Source organism: Lissotriton helveticus, chromosome 9 (genome assembly GCF_964261635.1).
Source record: "Lissotriton helveticus chromosome 9, aLisHel1.1, whole genome shotgun sequence".
Taxonomy (NCBI): Eukaryota; Metazoa; Chordata; class Amphibia; order Caudata; family Salamandridae; genus Lissotriton; species Lissotriton helveticus.
This window is the reverse complement of record NC_136070.1, coordinates 25,885,785-25,905,164: the sequence shown is the minus strand read 5'-3', so window position 1 is coordinate 25,905,164 and position 19,380 is coordinate 25,885,785. Positions and strand designations below refer to the sequence as shown.

Below are 19,380 nucleotides of genomic sequence, written 5' to 3'. Positions count from 1 at the left end.
CTCCTTCATGCAGGAGTCTGCTCTCTCTGCTCCTTCCTCCAGGAGCGTGCCCTCATCGCTTGTTCCTGCAGGAGTCTGCCCCCTTCGGTCCTTCCTGCAGGAGTCTGCCCCCTTCGGTTCTTCCTGCAAGAGTCTGCCCCCTTCGGTTCTTCCTGCAAGAGTCTGACCCCTTCGGTCCTTCCTGCAGGAGTCTGCCCCCTTCGGTCCTTCGTGCAGGAGTCTGCCCCCTTCGGTCCTTCGTGCAGGAGTCTGACCCCTTCGGTCCTTCCTGCAGGAGTCTGACCCCTTAGGTTCTTCCTGCAGGAGTCTGCCCCCTTCGGTCCTTCCTGCAGGAGTCTGCCCCCTTCGGTCCTTCCTGCAGGAGTCTGCCCCCTTCGGTCCTTCCTGCAGGAGTCTGCCCCCTTCGGTCCTTCGTGCAGGAGTCTGACCCCTTCGGTCCTTCCTGCAGGAGTCTGCCCCCTTCGGTCCTTCCTGCAGGAGTCTGCCCCCTTCGGTCCTTCCTGCAGGAGTCTGCCCCCTTCGGTCCTTCGTGCAGGAGTCTGACCCCTTCGGTCCTTCCTGCAGGAGTATGACCCCTTAGGTTCTTCCTGCAGGAGTCTGCCCCCTTCGGTCCTTCCTGCAGGAGTCTGCCCCCTTCGGTCCTTCCTGCAGGAGTCTGCCCCCTTCGGTCCTTCCTGCAGGAGTCTGCCCCCTTCGGTCCTTCGTGCAGGGGTCTGACCCCTTCGGTCCTTCCTGCAGGAGTCTGACCCCTTAGGTTCTTCCTGCAGGAGTCTGCCCCCTTCGGTCCTTCGTGCAGGAGTCTGACCCCTTCGGTCCTTCCTGCAGGAGTATGACCCCTTAGGTTCTTCCTGCAGGAGTCTGCCCCCTTCGGTCCTTCCTGCAGGAGTCTGCCCCCTTCGGTCCTTCCTGCAGGAGTCTGCCCCCTTCGGTCCTTCCTGCAGGAGTCTGCCCCCTTCGGTCCTTCGTGCAGGGGTCTGACCCCTTCGGTCCTTCCTGCAGGAGTCTGACCCCTTAGGTTCTTCCTGCAGGAGTCTGCCCCCTTCGGTCCTTCCTGCAGGAGTCTACCCCCCTTCGGTTCTTCCTGCAGGAGTCTGACCCCTTCGGTCCTTCGTGCAGGAGCCTGACCCCTTCGGTCCTTCCTGCAGGAGTCTGCCCCCTTCGGTCCTTCCTGCAGGAGTCTGCTCTCTTAGTACTTCACTTTTTTGTCTGCGCGGATTATTCTGGGAGCTAACCCAGCAGTTTTCGTTTTTCTGGGGTTTATTTGGGGCCAAGTGCTGTCATGGTTTACGTTTGTCAGTAAGAGGTGTTTAAACCCTGTGTTGCCCCTGGGGCTGCTCTCAGGGTCCAGTCCTGTGAGACGGGTTCTGGGGTCCGGTGCTGCACAGACTGGTTTGGGGTTCATTTATCTGTCAGATTAGGGGGCAAGTGCAGAGTTTGTTGCGTCACTGGGTTTGGAGGGGTGGGGTCCAGACAGTGTCGTCTGCTTGTGGGCCCAGGGCTGCTCTTGACTCCGTTTCTCTTCTACCGAGCGCTCCGAGGCCCCTTGAAGCGGCACGAGGCGCCTTATGAACCCACCGTCGCCTCAAAGTCCCTTTTCCGCTCGTCTGCCTATGCTCAAATCCGGCGGCCCCGGGTTCCAGGGGCCCCGTCTGCCCCTGCTCATATCCGGGGATTTTGAGGGTTCCGGAATATTCTATTCCATGAACATCTGTGTCCCCGATGTGAACGCCCCGTGACCCTCTGCTCGTAGTTTTTTGCTCAAGTACACAACCTGTTTCTTTCATATGTTTCAATTTGTATAGCGGTGCAAGGACCTGAAGTCCGCATCAGGGCGCTTTGGAGTCCGACTCGGACTCGCCGAATGCTTCTGCATTGCGACAAAGTTCTCTTATGCAGGAACATGGACCCCTTCTTTTGGGTTCGATCTGGGGGTGATATGTCCCCCCCTCCCACCGGTCTCTTCCAGGGATCAGTGGTTCTGGTTGAGAGGGACTAGCAGCCGATAGGTTTGTGGCAAGGCCTACCAACCTCCCTGGCCAAGGCCTCTCTCCGCAGAGGCCTCCACCCAACAGCCACCCAATAATCTGAGAGTTATAGACAACGATAAGGGCAGTGGCAGGGAAGGTGCCACTGACTTCAGCCTGTCAGGGAACATCACCAGTATTACAAAATATATCCAAAGAAGAAAAAGAGGCGATGAATCAAAGCATGTCTGACTTTAGGATAATGAGAAAACAATCCAGGCTTGTGTAGTTCAGCCGTCGACGTTTCGACTCGGATGATCAGAGTGCAAATCTGGTAGGTCTTCATCAGGACATAGAAAAACCAAAGGAAATGATGGACGGAGCTGAAGATGGCTGAAATGCCAGAAACCAGTCCTCGGTAGCTTGTTTCCGGTCCAGAGAAGGCATGGCTTAGCAGTTCGGGCTGGACTGTTCCCATGAGGCACAGGGTCAGACTGATTTGCATATGGCCATGTCTGAACTGGGGTGGCAGAGTGGGCTAAAAAACGGTGATGGATTAAACCCAGATCAGTTGACTGGGGGTGAGTGCTTGTAGTGTCAACGCTCCGTCCATCATTTCCTTTGGTTTTTCTTCATCAGGACATAACCGAAGGACTGTGAGCAACCTTCAGTGGTGTGGGAGAGTCACGCACGATCTGAGGGCATGGTTTGGCCGACAGGCTCCGTGTGTAGCCTTGTAGACTGGTGCTGGAGCCTGGCACCATGGGCAGCTGGAAGGAAGAACCTCCAGACTGGCCCAGGACCCTGCCTGGCACCACAGGGGAAGACCGGGACCAGTGAGCAGAAGCCTGGGCCTCTGCGCAGGGAGAAGAGAGGCCCAGGTGGAGAGCCAGGTGAAAGGCTGGTGCAGGGAGCCAGTGAAGACAGCTCGCTGCTGAATCCGCCCTCTGTGAGACCCAGAGGGCGAAAGAGAGTGCTCTCAGTGGCTGTGGAGTGCCACCAGGAGCAAGAGGAGGCAAAAATGACACAGATCGGTACCCTGGGGGCTGAGATATGCCCCCCAGAAGGTAGACGAACTTTGACCTCCACGAAGACCGACGACAAAGCGCTTAGGGCTCCACTGCAGGTCTTGAATGTGCCCCCGGGTAGGGTCAGATCCCGGGGGCTGCCCCCAACAGAAGCTAAGATGGGGAGCGATGTCACGCTCCCCTTGAAGAGGCCCCTGCGGGGTGCCAGAAGCCCACCCTGGCTCCTACCAAAAATGAAGTCGGTGGGTGTCGTCGCGCTCCCCTTGAAGGTTTCCAGAGGGGAGGGGCTCGGGATCCCAACTCGGGCCCCCGTGGGCAAGGAGGAGGCGGGAAGCGCCATCGCGGCCCCCCTCGAAGAAGACTCTGGGGCCCGGGACCCCTTCTCTGGGCCCCGACGAAGAGGAAGGCAAGCCGGGGAGTGCTGTTGTGCTCCCCGTGAAGATACGCTTAGGGGGCCCGGGACATCTCCGGACTTCAAAGTGCTGAGGGAGGACGGGGAGGGCCGTCGCACTCCCCCACAGGTGCAGGAAGGAGGGGGCAGTTCCGCCGCACTCCCCTGAGGCCGCTGGACCGGCGCTTGCCTCAGTGTCTGCCCGCCGGAGGCGGCAGGACCAGAACTGCGGTGCCGGCTCCCGCGGCAGCACCCGAGGGGGCTGCCGCGGGAGCCGGCGGGGGCAGCCGGGGGTGGGCTCCCGGGCTGCCCTCCAACAAAGAAGCAGGCGGGGGTCCCGGGTCGGACCAGGACACCGAAATCCAGGGGAGTGGCCGGGGGTGGGCTCCCCAAGCCGCATACACTCACTTGGGGGGTCCGGGTGGAACCAGGCCCCCCACCGAGGACAGAATGCAGCGCGAGGCCACCAAGAAGAAGGGCAGCACGGCTCCCCCCGGGGAAGCGGGGGAGCCCTTGCTCTAGTATTCATGGAAATGGCAGAAGCACCCATAATGCCTTGCAGGCCTGGACCTGCCTGCAAGGGAAAGCAGCGTTTGCTCTGTTTGTGGTGGTCCCAGGAGAGCGGGGTCACCACCAAGTGAGGGCCTAGGTGCAGGGGGAGCTGCAGGAGCGACGCAGCCCTCCCAGCACAACGGGACCGAGTCCCTGCCTTAGTCTCTGGGGACTCTGAAGAAATAACCCTCAAGCCAGCATTGAATCACCTCCTGGGCTGGAACTTTTGTTCCACAGCTGGGGGTGCATTGAGAAGTGCACCAAGGGATGAAGTATCGAGTTAGGGATGTTTGGAGAGGGGCAGCCCCTGGAGGCGATGAGGTGCAATGGCAGGAGAAGTGAATTACTAATGTCATTTCGATGAAGTGCATTGACCCATGTTATTTCTGTTGAGGGACCGAGAGCCACATGTGCAATGTGAGATCATAAGCAATGAGGCGTTATTTGCGAGACATCCCTGCGAGGGTGTCTGGCTGTATATGCGTAATCCTGTCATTTCATCTGTGAAGTCTTTTAGAGGTTGTAATTGCAATGCATTATAAATGTTATCAAGTCTAATAAGTACCTCATTTTAAAGTGGTGTCTACACATGTATTCTTGCTTCTGCGTTAGGTGAAGAACAAGCCAGACTGTTAGCTACTATGATGTATAGGTGCACACTGTATGATCAGTATACAAGGCTCAGTCAGGGTCATGTGTCACCAGGGCAGGTGTGCCTATTTTAAATGCTTGTTGAGGTAAGGAGGTGGGTCGCCACTGGTATAGTGCCAGTGCGCAGGGCCCTCGCTCCAGGTTATGTTCAACCCACTGCATTAGGGGGGCAAGATGATGTGCATACATGGGAGTGGTGGTACTAGACCCCACCCCCCCCTGCGGGAGGGGTGGAGATGTTATGCAATGTCTCAAAGTAGTTCCAACAGCTTATGTATATTTGTAAATTGGGGCATAGTATTGAGTAGAGTACGTGTTTAACCGCTTTCCGCGATACCGCAAATTCCAGAAGTGCGCTGACATTTTAAAAATGGCTTGTTCATGACAAAGCCAGCTCGTCATCCGCGCACCTCAGGTAACGCTGATGACGAGCTGGCTTTGTCATCAGCGCCGAAGGGGTTAATAAATGTTCTCTTACTTTTATAAAGCAAAGTACAGACTGGACAATCAATTATTGAGTGTTATTTCTGCGCATCTGCAAATGGCGATTACTAGCCCACACCACCTCCCTTGCGTAAGCCTCAGACTGCTCTGCAACGCTACCCTCTGAGAGTCAGGCGCTGCCCTAGGGTGTTTGGTTCCCAGTGAAGGACAAATGTAGTCATGTTATTTGTGCAGACCTCACAGATGCTGCCTCGTTTTTCAACAAGCACTTTCTCTGATGCACCATAAGAAGCAACCGAAAAGTATTGATTGCATGTAACTGCATTTTCTTTGATAAAAGAAATATAAATAATTGAATTGGCTTTCATAGTGCATCTGATTTTCTCTCTCTCTCTCTTATACATCAGTTGAAGTTGGAGTAAATACATTATTGAATATTGAGTCTTTTATTATATATTTTTGCCAATAGAACCCATTGTTTTTAGTATCACAAGAACTTCAGTGCACGGATAAGGTGTCTCCCTGCTCACATTTCAGCCCTTTGCTGATGTTGAGTCTGTGGCCACCATTCAGCAGCCCTCTGGGGGCTTAAAGGTGCTATGATGATACTTCTGAAAGCGTCCACCCCACACCCTCACCCACATGTCCTCTCTTCCGCCCCCTGCAGGCCGAGGTGCAGCTCTGCTCCCTGGAAGCCAAGAGGGACGCGGTGGACCAGATGTCCCTGAAGCTCTTCAGCGAGCAGTACGCGCGCAGCAGCCGGCGCAAGGAGGAGTTTGCCGACATGTCGAAAGGCAACGCCGCGGGCAACAACGGGTAAGGGTCTCAGGCTCCACCCCCTACGCATAGGACTGCATGTCCGGGAGGGGGCAGTGAAGGGTAAGGGCCCCGCCCCAGGCTCCACCCCATCCTCATGGGTCTGCATGTCAAGGGAGGGGGGAGGTAAGGGTCTAAGGCTCCACCCCCTCCTCAAGGGTCTGCATGTGCAAGGAGGGGGGGCAGCAAAGGGTAAGGGCCCAGGGCGCCACCCCCTACTGATGGGTCTGCATGTGCAGGGGAGGAGGGCAGGAAAGGATAAGGACCCCAGGCACCACCCCCTACTCAAGGGTCTGCATGTGCAGGGAGGGGGCAGCAAAAGGCACGGGGCCAGGACGCTGCCCCCTACTCATGGGTCTGCATGTGCAGGAAGGGTGGCAGCGAAGGGATAGGGCCCGGGTGCCACCCCCCTACTCAAGGGTCTGCATGTCAAGGGAGAGGGGGAATCAAAGTGTAAGGGCCCCGGGCGCCACCTCCTACTGACAGGTTCGGTTTGGGATCACAATTAGGCCTGGGCACTCCGAAAAAAGTGGCCCACATACCCTCATCATCTCTTTCATGAATTACGGATGTACGTTGTTACAACGCATGCTTTTACAACGCAGGTTTTTCAACGCAAGTCGTTACAACGACTTGCGTTGGGGGGCGCTGGATAGTGAATAGTTTAATTTACTATTCCAACTCCAGTCCCCGTGGATAGTAGGGAAGGTGTTGGATAGTAAATTAAACTATTACCTATCCTAGAGCGCCCCCCAGCGCAATGCGTTGTAATGACTTGCGTTGAAAAACCTGCGTTGTAAAGGCACTGCGTGGTAAAAGTTGCATCGTAAAGGATGTTTCCCATGAATTACCATCTGGTTTGTCTCACTGGAATCTGGCTGGTTATTTTGTGTTCTAGTGCCATCATTTGTATATTGTGAACTCGTCCGAAAGTCATTGGAGATATGAGCACCAGTTACATTATACAAGATCAAATTAATTTTCATTTTCTGTATGGAGATTAAATGATGTGCCTAGAATCACAGGATGTTGAGCTGATGCTGGAACCCGAACCTAGTTTCAACCTCTGCAGCTCTGACCATAGCGCTTCATTCAATTATACGCAACCCTCTCCTGTCCACCAACACGGCATAACAGACAATGGGACTGAGGCGACAACAACCGGCTTATACGGAGGCCACTTCTCATCCTCACACCCTCCCCAGACCATCATAGCCTCAGGGCATTGAGCTGGCAAAGGAGGTGTCAAAAGCATAATCCTGATGCTCAGGGGAAGGGGAGGGTTTAGATGAGAATGGCCTGATATCACCTGCCACCCTGCGAGGATCCTGCATACAACACACCCTGCTTGCAACCCCATGGTCTAGAAGGGATGGCCCGGCGGGGGATAACACTGCTTCTGGCAACGCCTGGACCCCAGCATCAGTTTACAGCATGTCAGGGGAGTGCCCTGTAATGCTGGCACCACATTAACACCTTAGCAGCGGCCGTTATTTCGCGGCAGTTCCGTGGAGTGGGCGGGGCCGCGTCGACCGTTCGACGTTCGCAGCACCAGCGAGGTAGTGCTCGTAACGGCCGACGGTAGCAGGGAAGGGGTTAAAGTGGCCTAGCGGGGTGTGGGGAAGAAAGTCAGTCTCTTGGGCCGGCTTATGGAGACCCAAAAAACCAGCCTCCAGGTGACCCTGAGGCACCAGCCCATCGACCAATGCCAGTTTGCCCGCCTTCCCAATCCGACCCTGCCTACTGATGGCTCTGCATGTCCCGGGGGGGCAGTAAAGGATAAGGGCCCAGGGCGCCATGCCTCACTCGTTTATCTTCGTGTGTGCAGGGGCAGCAAAGGGTTAGGCCTAGGGCGCCATCCCTTAGTCGTGTGCATGGTGGGGTAAGGCCCTGCAGCAACAGGCATGGATTCGGGGTCCCTCTCACCCCTCTGGGGGTGCATTAGGCTGGGGCCGTCCTACATGTGCGCCGATGAGGACCAGCTCCCACGTGGCCCGCGCCGTCCTCTCACCAGGGACCAGGAGTCGTTGACTCAGCGCCCGGCCTTGACCTGCTGGGAAATGTCCCCCGACCTCCAAGCTCTATCCTGCATTGGGCGAGATCCCGAGTGCACCTGGGGTCTTTCCTGGCGAGCGTCAGCCGTGGGGTCCTGGGCTGAGGTGGGGTGCCCCGCGGCATATGTAGGGACTCCAGGCGGGCATGCTACTTGCACCTTACAGGCATCACCGGTCGTGACCTCTCGAGTATCTCCTGACTCCTTCCAGGCAGTCCCAATGGTGACCCCTCAGGTATCACCTTGCACCTGCCAGGCAGCCCAGGTGGTGACTGTTGGAAACGGGATCCCCGGCTGGCCAGGGCTTTCGCCAAAGTCAGTCAGAGACCACCACCCCCAAGTCAGGGCAAGGGAGTTACACGCCAAGATAACCCCTACTCACCCTCTAGGTAACGTGGCGCGAGCAGCAAGGCTAAACTTGGAGGCGATGTAGGCTAAGTATTTGCGCACGCACCCCAGCAACAACAACCAAAGGCCCACCACAAAGGAAACTCCACACAAGGTTATATAAAAATAGCCTTTGTATTACACCAAAACACATTAGATAAAACACACACTTTACAATGTGCCAGAAGCACGGGCAGAATTTACAAGGGGATATGTACAAGACAGGGCCACCTGGACCACTGTCAGGAATCAGAAGTAGCACTTTCAGAAAGTAAAATGACTTTAGCACAAAATAGCACACAATATAACAATAGAGCGCACAACCAGTAATTACTGGTAACCAGGATCTCACTAGCACCACCTGTACTAGGGAGAAAACAACCACCTATGTATTACAATACCTGTAGGGGTGTAAGAACATACACATGATGCAATGCATAACATTCATTCAGAGGTGTAAAGGCACATGACGCATAAACAATACATTCAGAGGTGCATAGAAAGTACAATTGCGCCAAACTCACGTAAGTCACCACCTGTGACTGTCCCTAGGCCCTCTGGCCTTGTTGGGGCTAGGACGCCCTGTGTCCAGTGTCCAGGGGCCTAAACGTAGCAATTGATGGGGCCAACACGCTGGGGGAGCCTCACAGGCTCTGCAGAAATAAATGTCCCCCTGAGCCCCTCTGGGCTCTAGCAAAGGTCTGGTCCCTCTGAGCCTCTCTGGGCTCCTAACTGAAGATGTGCCCCTTGAGCCTTCTTTCAGGGCTCACAACCAGGTGGGGGCAAGGTGGGGCCTTCTGGGGCCACTCCACCACAGACACCAAATGCTGCCCTGAGCCTCGCAGGCTCTTCGTAAAGAAATGCCCCACTGGTTGGGGCGAGCACACAGGGGGGGGGGCGGGCACCGACAATATGCCCCGACGCCCCCCTCTACCGCAAATGGCCGCTGGAGCCCTTCGTGGACTCAATCAACACTGGCTGCCACGAGCCTCGCAGGCTCTCAGTAACAGGTAAGGCCCCCACGAGCCTTCTACTAGGGGGAGGGGCGGGCACTCACCGGTCTCTGGCGGCTGCAGCTCCTCTCTGGGGCTGCTCCTCGGCTTCGGGCGGCTCGGCACGGGAGCTCCCGCTCCTCGGGGGCTCCCTCCACACTTCTCCCTCCCTCTCCTGGGCTCTCCCTCGCTTAGGGAGCCTGGGAGGGGAGACAAGGAAAGACGCCGGCTTCTGTCCTCACTGGAGCGCGGGGTGGCCTCCCGTCCGCTTCCGGTTGCTTCTCTGTCCTGCCCCCGGCCTGCCTGACTTCCGGGTCGCGGCTGTGGGGGCGGGACTTCTGCCGGGCCGCGCTCGGATTGGCCGGCCGGCAGGAGCACTTCCGGGTCGTCGCGGGCAGCGCGGCGGCCCGTCTCCGGCACTTCTAGGCGGGGGCTCAATAAACCGAGGGCTCCCTCGAGTTTAAAAATAGCAGCAAATCACCGGGGCAATGCCGGGTGGGCACCGGCTGAAACAATAAAGCGCCCCGAGGCGCTGGCAGGCAATAGGGCGCGCTCTCAGCGCTAGGGGGCAAATCTAGCCCCGCAAATCAAGGGAAGCGCTCCCAGGCGCTCGGAGGGAAATCCTCAGCGCTCCTAGCGCTAGCAATAATCCCAGCGCTTCCAGGTGCCCTCAGCAGGGCAGGATCACAGGGAAAGTTCCTTGTAGGGGGGGCAAGGCTGGGCCCAGAGCCAGCACACTGGGTCTCCAGGCAGGGAGACACCCCAAGTGGCGGTCCTCTGGCCCAGCGACAGCAGCAACAGCCCCCTCAGGATCCTGGAAAAGAACAACCTCTGTGGGGACACAGCCCCATTTTTATACAGTGCATTCCTTTGTCTGAGGGTGCAGAGTGGGGGCGGAACCAGTCGCAGCTGGTTCTTGAGTACTCTGTTTACCTCAACCACCCTCTCTATTCACTGGCAGGGCTTGGGTCATTAGACACACCACAGGGGGGCGGAGCCAGCATTGTGTGGGGAAAACCCAGCCCATCCAGGACACAGGTACACTCCTCCCACACATCACTCATGCTAATCTCCCACTCACCACCGGGCAGACCCATCCAGACTTCCTGGAGCCTGGCATGCCAGCCAGCTCCAGCCAATCACACGCCAGCACCCTCACAGCACACGTACAGCCATGTCTAGAAATGGCGCTTCGCTACTAGACACATACATGCTGCATACACCGTTGCGCAGCATTCACTCTCACGAGTTCACACATACCAGACTCAAGCCTGTACACCCCACGCATCAGGAACTACCAGGGACACATACATTCCCCATGCATTCCTATGGGCGGGCAGGCCTAGCTCAGCACATGCACTCAGAGTGCGCACGCACTTTCCCCTGGGACACAGTGAAAGTGCGCAGAATCCCAAAATCACCATCTCCAGGTCACCCTTTTCCAGCAAAAAGTCTAGGGGTGAACCTGCCCTAAGGGCCAAATTCCAACATAACCCCCTTCCAGCCAAAACGCAGGGGAGACCAATCACCACCGTGATGGACTTCCCTGCTTGGGGCGATAGAACACGGACGCGGGCCCACAACTGCAGGGACACCCTCCTGTTCTACGCCATGGTGAACCCATGGGATTCCTTCTAAACACACTGTCTGGACCAACTGGGCTACCCCACTGGTACTCCCAAGTTGTCTGCGGCCAGGACCAGGCCCTGGGCCACCCAGGTGCCACTGGTCCATGCCAATTCGCAGAGCGGGGGGTAGTAACCCCTGGCACATAGGAGCCATTCTCCACTCTTCCTGTCTGCAAGACAGGACTAGACTGCCACTGGTACTCCAGCCTAGGGCCTACAACCTCAGGCGGACCAGGAGTCTCAGGGAAGGCTCTCCTCCCCTTACCTCTTCTTCTAGGGTTCCTCCTCCCTCTGCGAGGGGTACCCCTAGAACGCCATTTCAACCCAGGACTTATCCACTCAGGTTGCACCGGGGTCAGAGGTGGGCTCTCCCACCCTCTGCACCCCCTTCCAGAGGTCTGCCCTCTCCCACCTGGAGAAGTTCCTCTGGAAGAAGAACCGGTCAGGACACTGGTTACAGTCGTCCTACCCTTCAGGTCAGGCTGACCCTGAACCTGGCCTTCCAACCTCTGGTCTAAAACCTTCGGTGGAACAATTGCCTGGCACTCCAGGATTTCTGGGGACTTACACTCCATCCCCCTGAGGCTAACAAATGTCACATCTGTTGCGTGACTGTCTGTCTGGCGCAGATCTCCCGCCCTCTGTCCACCTGACAGTGCGTGACGATCCCCCAGACCAGAAGTGGTGTTACCATGGTCACTACACGGGAACCTAGCCCAACTGGGTAGTCCCTGACCCACTGGTCCTTCCACTGGGGAACTCCCCCAATCACTCCTCACTCTGGACTCCTGTACCCTCCCTACCGGAGCGGTACTGCCAGACTCTAGAACCACAGGAGCTCTGGTTACAGACACTCCAGGTCCTCTACTCACTAGGAGATCCTCCTCAAATGGACTAACAGGACAGCCTAGGTCCCCAACCTGGTGTTCCCTCAAGAAACCACCCAGGTTCTGAGACAGGGCTTCGGGCCTCTGGGGGCTCTCAGCCACCCACTGACTCCTGCTCCACTGAGCCAGGCAGTCAGCCCCTACACCCTTCTCACTAACCAGGGACCTAGCTGGGCTACACTGAGCCTCTTCCACCACGCTGGGCTGGAAGATCCCTGACCCACTACTTTTGGAGTCACTCACCAATGTCTCTACAGAACCTCTGGTCCCTTCCCAGCGGTCTGCTTCCTCTGCCAGCTCACATGGTTCAGACAATCCACACCCTAACAGGTGTTGGCGCAACCCTGGTGAACAACAACTGAGCAACTGCTCTCTGAGAAACATATCGAACAATAGGTCCCAATCACATTTCGTGGGCTCCCGTACCCAATCACACAGGGCTTCACAACAGTCATCCTCAAAGTCTTCCCAAGACTGATGAGACGGTTTCCTAAGGTTCCTAAACCTCAACCTATTCTCCTCCTCTGGGGAAACAGGAACCATACTCTGGGAACTGGGACTTTCTAGACTGAGATTTAAATAGCTGCCACCACTGGACCCAACCCTCCCTGGGGGATCCAGACACTCAACACTGTGCGCAGGGGATAGTCTACCCTCCAGAGCTACTTTGCCTCTGGTGGCGGCCCTCTCAGCCTCCTCTATCCTGTCCTGCGCTAAGACCCTCTCGGTCTCCAGCTGTTGCTTCTTAACCTCCAGCTGTTGCTTTCTAATGCCCAGCTGTGCCATAGCCTGGGCATGCTCCAACCTGAGCTTCTCTAAAGCCAGCTGGTGCTCCCTTTCTCTCCTCCTATCTTCCAGCTCCTCTGGGGACAGGGAAAGGGATGAGGCGCTGCCTCCTAAACTGGACCCAGCAAGGGACTCCCTATCTATGGGGTCCTCACTATCTGCTGGCGTCCCTGTGCTATCATCTTCGTCCTCCTCCTCAGACTCTTCAGGGCTCCCCTCTGACCCACCACCCTCATGGTGTGAGACCCGGGCCCTCTCCTCACTGTGCTCACGCTCCCAGTCATCCTTCTGCCATTGGATCAGGTTACCCCTAAGTTGGGACTGGGTGTCTGACTCATTCACTGCAATGTCTCTCTCCTCGCAAAACTCTCTCAGTTCGTGCAAAAACAAACCCCAGACATTAAAAGCAGACTCCATCTTGGCAAGATGCTTACAGACACGTGCAACACAGGGGACTGAACAATCTGAAGTAAGAGGACACAATTCCAAAACTTCAACAATCTCCTTATCAAAGAGAACTCATACTCATGCGTCCAGAAAAACACACCATTCATCCACACACACCCTCCCCTCGGATCGGTAAGGCAGTTTCTACCACCCCTGACTTCTCAACCTGACCAAAAGCGACACAGGTACCAAACTCTGGAAGCAGGGCGGGGGACAAATGTACTGAACACAATCAAATGACACTCTTCAGGAGAAGAAACAATGGAATTTCAAAAACAATCCCCTAAAATGTGGTCATCTAAAATGCAGAGTTTTGTAGTGCAGCCAGCTGCTACTAAGGTACAAGGCAAACACAAATCCTTATCCCACCGCTTGCCGCCAATGTTGGAAATGGGATCCCCGGCTGGCCAGGGCTTTCGCCAAAGTCAGTCAGAGACCACCACCCCAAAGTCAGGGCAAGGGAGTTACACGCCAAGATAACCCCTACTCACCCTCTAGGTAACGTGGCGCGAGCAGCAAGGCTAAACTTGGAGGCGATGTAGGCTAAGTATTTGCGCACGCACCCCAGCAACAACAACCAAAGGGCCACCACAAAGGAAACTCCACACAAGGTTATATAAAAATAGCCTTTGTATTACACCAAAACACATTAGATAAAACACACACTTTACAATGTGCCAGAAGCACGGGCAGAATTTACAAGGGGATATGTACAAGACAGGGCCACCTGGACCACTGTCAGGAATCAGAAGTAGCACTTTCAGAAAGTAAAATGACTTTAGCACAAAATAGCACACAATATAACAATAGAGCGCACAACCAGTAATTACTGGTAACCAGGATCTCACTAGCACCACCTGTACTAGGGAGAAAACAACCACCTATGTATTACAATACCTGTAGGGGTGTAAGAACATACACATGATGCAATGCATAACATTCATTCAGAGGTGTAAAGGCACATGACGCATAAACAATACATTCAGAGGTGCATAGAAAGTACAATTGCGCCAAACTCACGTAAGTCACCACCTGTGACTGTCCCTAGGCCCTCTGGCCTTGTTGGGGCTAGGACGCCCTGTGTCCAGTGTCCAGGGGCCTAAACGTAGCAATTGATGGGGCCAACACGCTGGGGGAGCCTCACAGGCTCTGCAGAAATAAATGTCCCCCTGAGCCCCTCTGGGCTCTAGCAAAGGTCTGGTCCCTCTGAGCCTCTCTGGGCTCCTAACTGAAGATGTGCCCCTTGAGCCTTCTCTCAGGGCTCACAACCAGGTGGGGGCAAGGTGGGGCCTTCTGGGGCCACTCCACCACAGACACCAAATGCTGCCCTGAGCCTCGCAGGCTCTTCGTAAAGAAATGCCCCACTGGTTGGGGCGAGCACACAGGGGGGGGGCGGGCACCGACAATATGCCCCGACGCCCCCCTCTACCGCAAATGGCCGCCGGAGCCCTTCGTGGACTCAATCAACACTGGCTGCCACGAGCCTCGCAGGCTCTCAGTAACAGGTAAGGCCCCCACGAGCCTTCTACTAGGGGGAGGGGCGGGCACTCACCGGTCTCTGGCGGCTGCAGCTCCTCTCTGGGGCTGCTCCTCGGCTTCGGGCGGCTCGGCACGGGAGCTCCCGCTCCTCGGGGGCTCCCTCCACACTTCTCCCTCCCTCTCCTGGGCTCTCCCTCGCTTAGGGAGCCTGGGAGGGGAGACAAGGAAAGACGCCGGCTTCTGTCCTCACCGGAGCGCGGGGTGGCCTCCCGTCCGCTTCCGGTTGCTTCTCTGTCCTGCCCCCGGCCTGCCTGACTTCCGGGTCGCGGCTGTGGGGGCGGGACTTCTGCCGGGCCGCGCTCGGATTGGCCGGCCGGCAGGAGCACTTCCGGGTCGTCGCGGGCAGCGCGGCGGCCCGTCTCCGGCACTTCTAGGCGGGGGCTCAATAAACCGAGGGCTCCCTCGAGTTTAAAAATAGCAGCAAATCACCGGGGCAATGCCGGGTGGGCACCGGCTGAAACAATAAAGCGCCCCGAGGCGCTGGCAGGCAATAGGGCGCGCTCTCAGCGCTAGGGGGCAAATCTAGCCCCGCAAATCAAGGGAAGCGCTCCCAGGCGCTCGGAGGGAAATCCTCAGCGCTCCTAGCGCTAGCAATAATCCCAGCGCTTCCAGGTGCCCTCAGCAGGGCAGGATCACAGGGAAAGTTCCTTGTAGGGGGGGCAAGGCTGGGCCCAGAGCCAGCACACTGGGTCTCCAGGCAGGGAGACACCCCAAGTGGCGGTCCTCTGGCCCAGCGACAGCAGCAACAGCCCCCTCAGGATCCTGGAAAAGAACAACCTCTGTGGGGACACAGCCCCATTTTTATACAGTGCATTCCTTTGTCTGAGGGTGCAGAGTGGGGGCGGAACCAGTCGCAGCTGGTTCTTGAGTACTCTGTTTACCTCAACCACCCTCTCTATTCACTGGCAGGGCTTGGGTCATTAGACACACCACAGGGGGGCGGAGCCAGCATTGTGTGGGGAAAACCCAGCCCATCCAGGACACAGGTACACTCCTCCCACACATCACTCATGCTAATCTCCCACTCACCACCGGGCAGACCCATCCAGACTTCCTGGAGCCTGGCATGCCAGCCAGCTCCAGCCAATCACACGCCAGCACCCTCACAGCACACGTACAGCCATGTCTAGAAATGGCGCTTCGCTACTAGACACATACATGCTGCATACACCGTTGCGCAGAATTCACTCTCACGAGTTCACACATACCAGACTCAAGCCTGTACACCCCACGCATCAGGAACTACCAGGGACACATACATTCCCCATGCATTCCTATGGGCGGGCAGGCCTAGCTCAGCACATGCACTCAGAGTGCGCACGCACTTTCCCCTGGGACACAGTGAAAGTGCGCAGAATCCCAAAATCACCATCTCCAGGTCACCCTTTTCCAGCAAAAAGTCTAGGGGTGAACCTGCCCTAAGGGCCAAAGTCCAACAGTGACCCTCAGGTATCTCCTTGCACCTTCCAGGCAGCCCCCGTGGTGATCTAGGGTATCTCCTTGCACCTTCTAGGCCCAGTTGTGACCCCTGGGATGTCTCCTTGCACCTTCTAGGCCCAGTTGTGACCCCTGGGATGTCTCCTTGCACCTTCTAGGCCCAGTTGTGACCCCTGGGATGTCTCCTTGCATCTTCTAGGCCCAGTTGTGGCCCCTGGGATATCTCCTTGCATCTTCTAGGCCCAGTTGTGGCCCCTGGGATGTCTCCTTGCACCTTCTAGGCCCAGTTGTGACCCCTGGGATGTCTCCTTGCATCTTCTAGGCCCAGTTGTGGCCCCTGGGATGTCTCCTTGCATCTTCTAGGCCCAGTTGTGGCCCCTGGGATGTCTCCTTGCACCTTCTAGGCCCAGTTGTGACCCCTGGGATGTCTCCTTGCATCTTCTAGGCCCAGTTGTGGCCCCTGGGATGTCTCCTTGCACCTTCTAGGCCCAGTTGTGACCCCTGGGATGTCTCCTTGCATCTTCTAGGCCCAGTGGTGACCCCTGGGTATCTCCTTGCACCAACTTGCCCAAGTGGTGGCCCCTAGGGTGACTTCTTCCACCTTCTTCTCCCTTAAGGGGCCCTAGAGGTTCCCCTTGCACTTTCTGGCCCTGGTGGTGGCCCCTGGCTTAACCACATGTACCTTCTACCCCAGCTGTGATCCTTGGGCTATTTCCTGGCACCTTCTTGTCCCTCCAGAGACTCCACGGGTGTCTTCTTGCCCTTGTGGTGACCCCTGGGGCATCTCCTTACCTACCCCTGGTTTATCTCCCTCCATATTTGGACCCTTGAGCTGGTGGGGTGTCAGCTGGCAGCTTCTGGCACTGGTGCTGGCCCCTGGGCACCTCCTTGCATCTTTCGGCCCTGATGCTGGCACATGGGTATCTCCTTGCCCCTCTTGGCCTTGGTGATTACCCCTGGGTATCTCCTTGCCCCTCTTGGCCTTGGTGATTACCCCAGGGTATCTCCTTGCCCCTCTTGGCCTTGGTGATTACCCCTGGGTATCTCCTTGCCCCTCTTGGCCTTGGTGATTACCCCTGGGTATCTCCTTGCCCCTCTTGGCCTTGGTGATTACCCCTGGGTATCTCCTTGCCCCTCTTGGCCTTGGTGATTACCCCAGGGTATCTCCTTGCCCCTCTCAGCCCTGGTGGTTACCCCTGGGTATCTCCTTGCCCCTCTCAGCCTTGGTGATTACCCCAGGGTATCTCCTTGCCCCTCTCAGCCTTGGTGATTACCCCAGGGTATCTCCTTGCCCCTCTCAGCCTTGGTGGTTACCCCTGGGTATCTCCTTGCCCCATCCAGCCCTGGTGGTTACCCCTGGGTGTATTTCCTTGTTGCTGCTCTGTTCCCTATGTCCTTCTATCTGCTGGCACTGCCCAGTTCTCCATCCTCTCTTCTCCACCCACGTCCAGGCCAGATGTTCAGTGCATCGCTCATTACTTTTATGTTCAAGACACCATCAAATGCTTGACTTCATCTGGACTCGGCTGGACTCCTCTGTCCTCCGCCCGCCTCCCCACCGCCCTGAGCCCGACACTGCGCTCCTGATGAAGGAGTCTAGAGCAGGCTGGCATTTCTTTTTATCAAATTCATGTTGGCTTCCCTTTAGCGGGTCACCATTTTCCAGCTGTTCCCATACACCCCTCTCTGCATCCTCTTCCCATCTGTTGTAGTTGGACCTGGACTTCCAATTTTTCCTAGACCATCATTTCCGGGGTTAAATATTGTTATATTATGTTATGTGTATTTGTAAAGCGCACTATTGCCCGCCAGGGTCTCCTGGTGCTGAGCAGGTGTGTTTCCGAGCCCTGCATATGGTAGGCTGGTCTTCAGCTTCTTGCGGGAAGAACGGAGGAGGCTCCGATGTGGAGTGGGAGGCCGTTCCATGCTTTAGGGGCGATGTAGGAGAGCGCCCGTCTCCTGATCTGTTCTGTGTATGTGTGGGATGTGTGCCAGTTAGGCCTGGGCAGTAAATTTCGTTCCGCTCGCGTAATTTCATGTTCCGCAGAGAACGCGAATTTGCCCAAAACTCTGCATTCCGCGACTTCCCAAAATTGTGTGCTTGTTCGCGTTCTCAAAATGCGTGTTCGCGAGATATTTCCTTCCGAGCACGCAAACAGCAAATGCGAACAGGAAAAGAACATCGCGAACAAGCAATTCCGCATGTTCGCGGAGATTTTTTACCGTTTCGCGGAGATTTGCATAACGCGAAAACGCAAATTCTGCCCACCCCTAGTGCCAGTAGGAGTCCTGCAGAGCGTTGGCGTCTGGGTGATTGGGGGTGGGGCCTGAGTTATGTAGTGCTTTGAATGTGTGTTTCAGGAGTGTGAAAGGAGCACGCCTGTGTCTCCGGAGCCACTAGAGCTGCCTGAGGTGTGGTACGATATGAATTCTGTGTGGGAGATTGAAGATGAGTCTGTCTGCCGAGCTCTAGACAGTTTGTAGTCTTCTAGTGAGTTGGTTGGTGATCCCAGAGTAGAGGATGTTACAGTTGTTTATCTTGGTTGTTACTGGGGCATGAGTGACGGCTTCCTAGCGTTCCTTGGGAGGCATTTAAAGTTCTTCCTCAGCATCTGCAGGGTGTGGAAGCAGGGTGCAGTGATTGCGTTGGCTTGTATGGTCATGTCCAGTTTGCTATTGATGTTTATTCCGAGGTTCCTGGCATGGGTGGTGGGTGTGGTGCTGAGTTCGGCCGGCCACCCAATGGAGTCCCACGGTGAGGTGTTCTTGCTGAAGATCACTACTTCTGTCTTGTCCGTGTTGAGCTTGAGGCCGTTGGCTTTCTTCCCATTAGCACTTTGGTCATGCAGGTGGTGAACTTGTTTCTTGTGTTGGGGGTCTTGTTCGAGAGAGAGAGAGTACGAGTTACGTGTTGTCAGTATAATAGAGGATGTTGATGTTATGAGCTTGGAAGAAATTGGCCGGAGGGATCATGTATGAGTGGAAGAGGGTGGGGCCGAGCAATGAACGCTGAGGCACTCCGCATATGAGATTGCGGTTTCCGAGGGGTAAGGTGCCATTCAGGAAGAGCAGGTCCAGCAGAGAGCGGGTCCTCAGATGCCAATCTCATGCAGGCGCCTGATGAGGATGGGGTGAGAGACCGTGTCAAATGCTGCCGAGCGGTCCAGGGGAATGATGGTTGCCGTGTCTCCTCTGTCAAGGATCATGTTGATGTCATCTGTGGCGGTGATGAGTGCTGTCTCTGTACTGTGGTTGGTCCTAAATCTGGATTGTGTGATGTCGAGGAGATGGTTGTTGCTGAGGTGGTCCAGGAGTCATCAGTTGCGTAGCTTCTCTAAGACCTTTGCCAGGTATAGTAGAAGGTAGACTGTCCATGGT

General features: G+C 56.2%; 1 protein-coding gene across 1 annotated transcript in view; it reads left to right on the top strand.

The window, feature by feature from the left end:
- The window catches only part of AKAP6 (A-kinase anchoring protein 6), an 848,588-nt gene that overhangs the window by 619,737 nt on the left and 209,471 nt on the right, over nt 1-19,380 (top strand). The window contains exon 7 of the mRNA XM_078659390.1: nt 5,698-5,846. Coding sequence (XP_078515516.1) covers nt 5,698-5,846 — 149 coding nt within the window. The remainder of the gene's footprint in view (nt 1-5,697; nt 5,847-19,380) is intronic.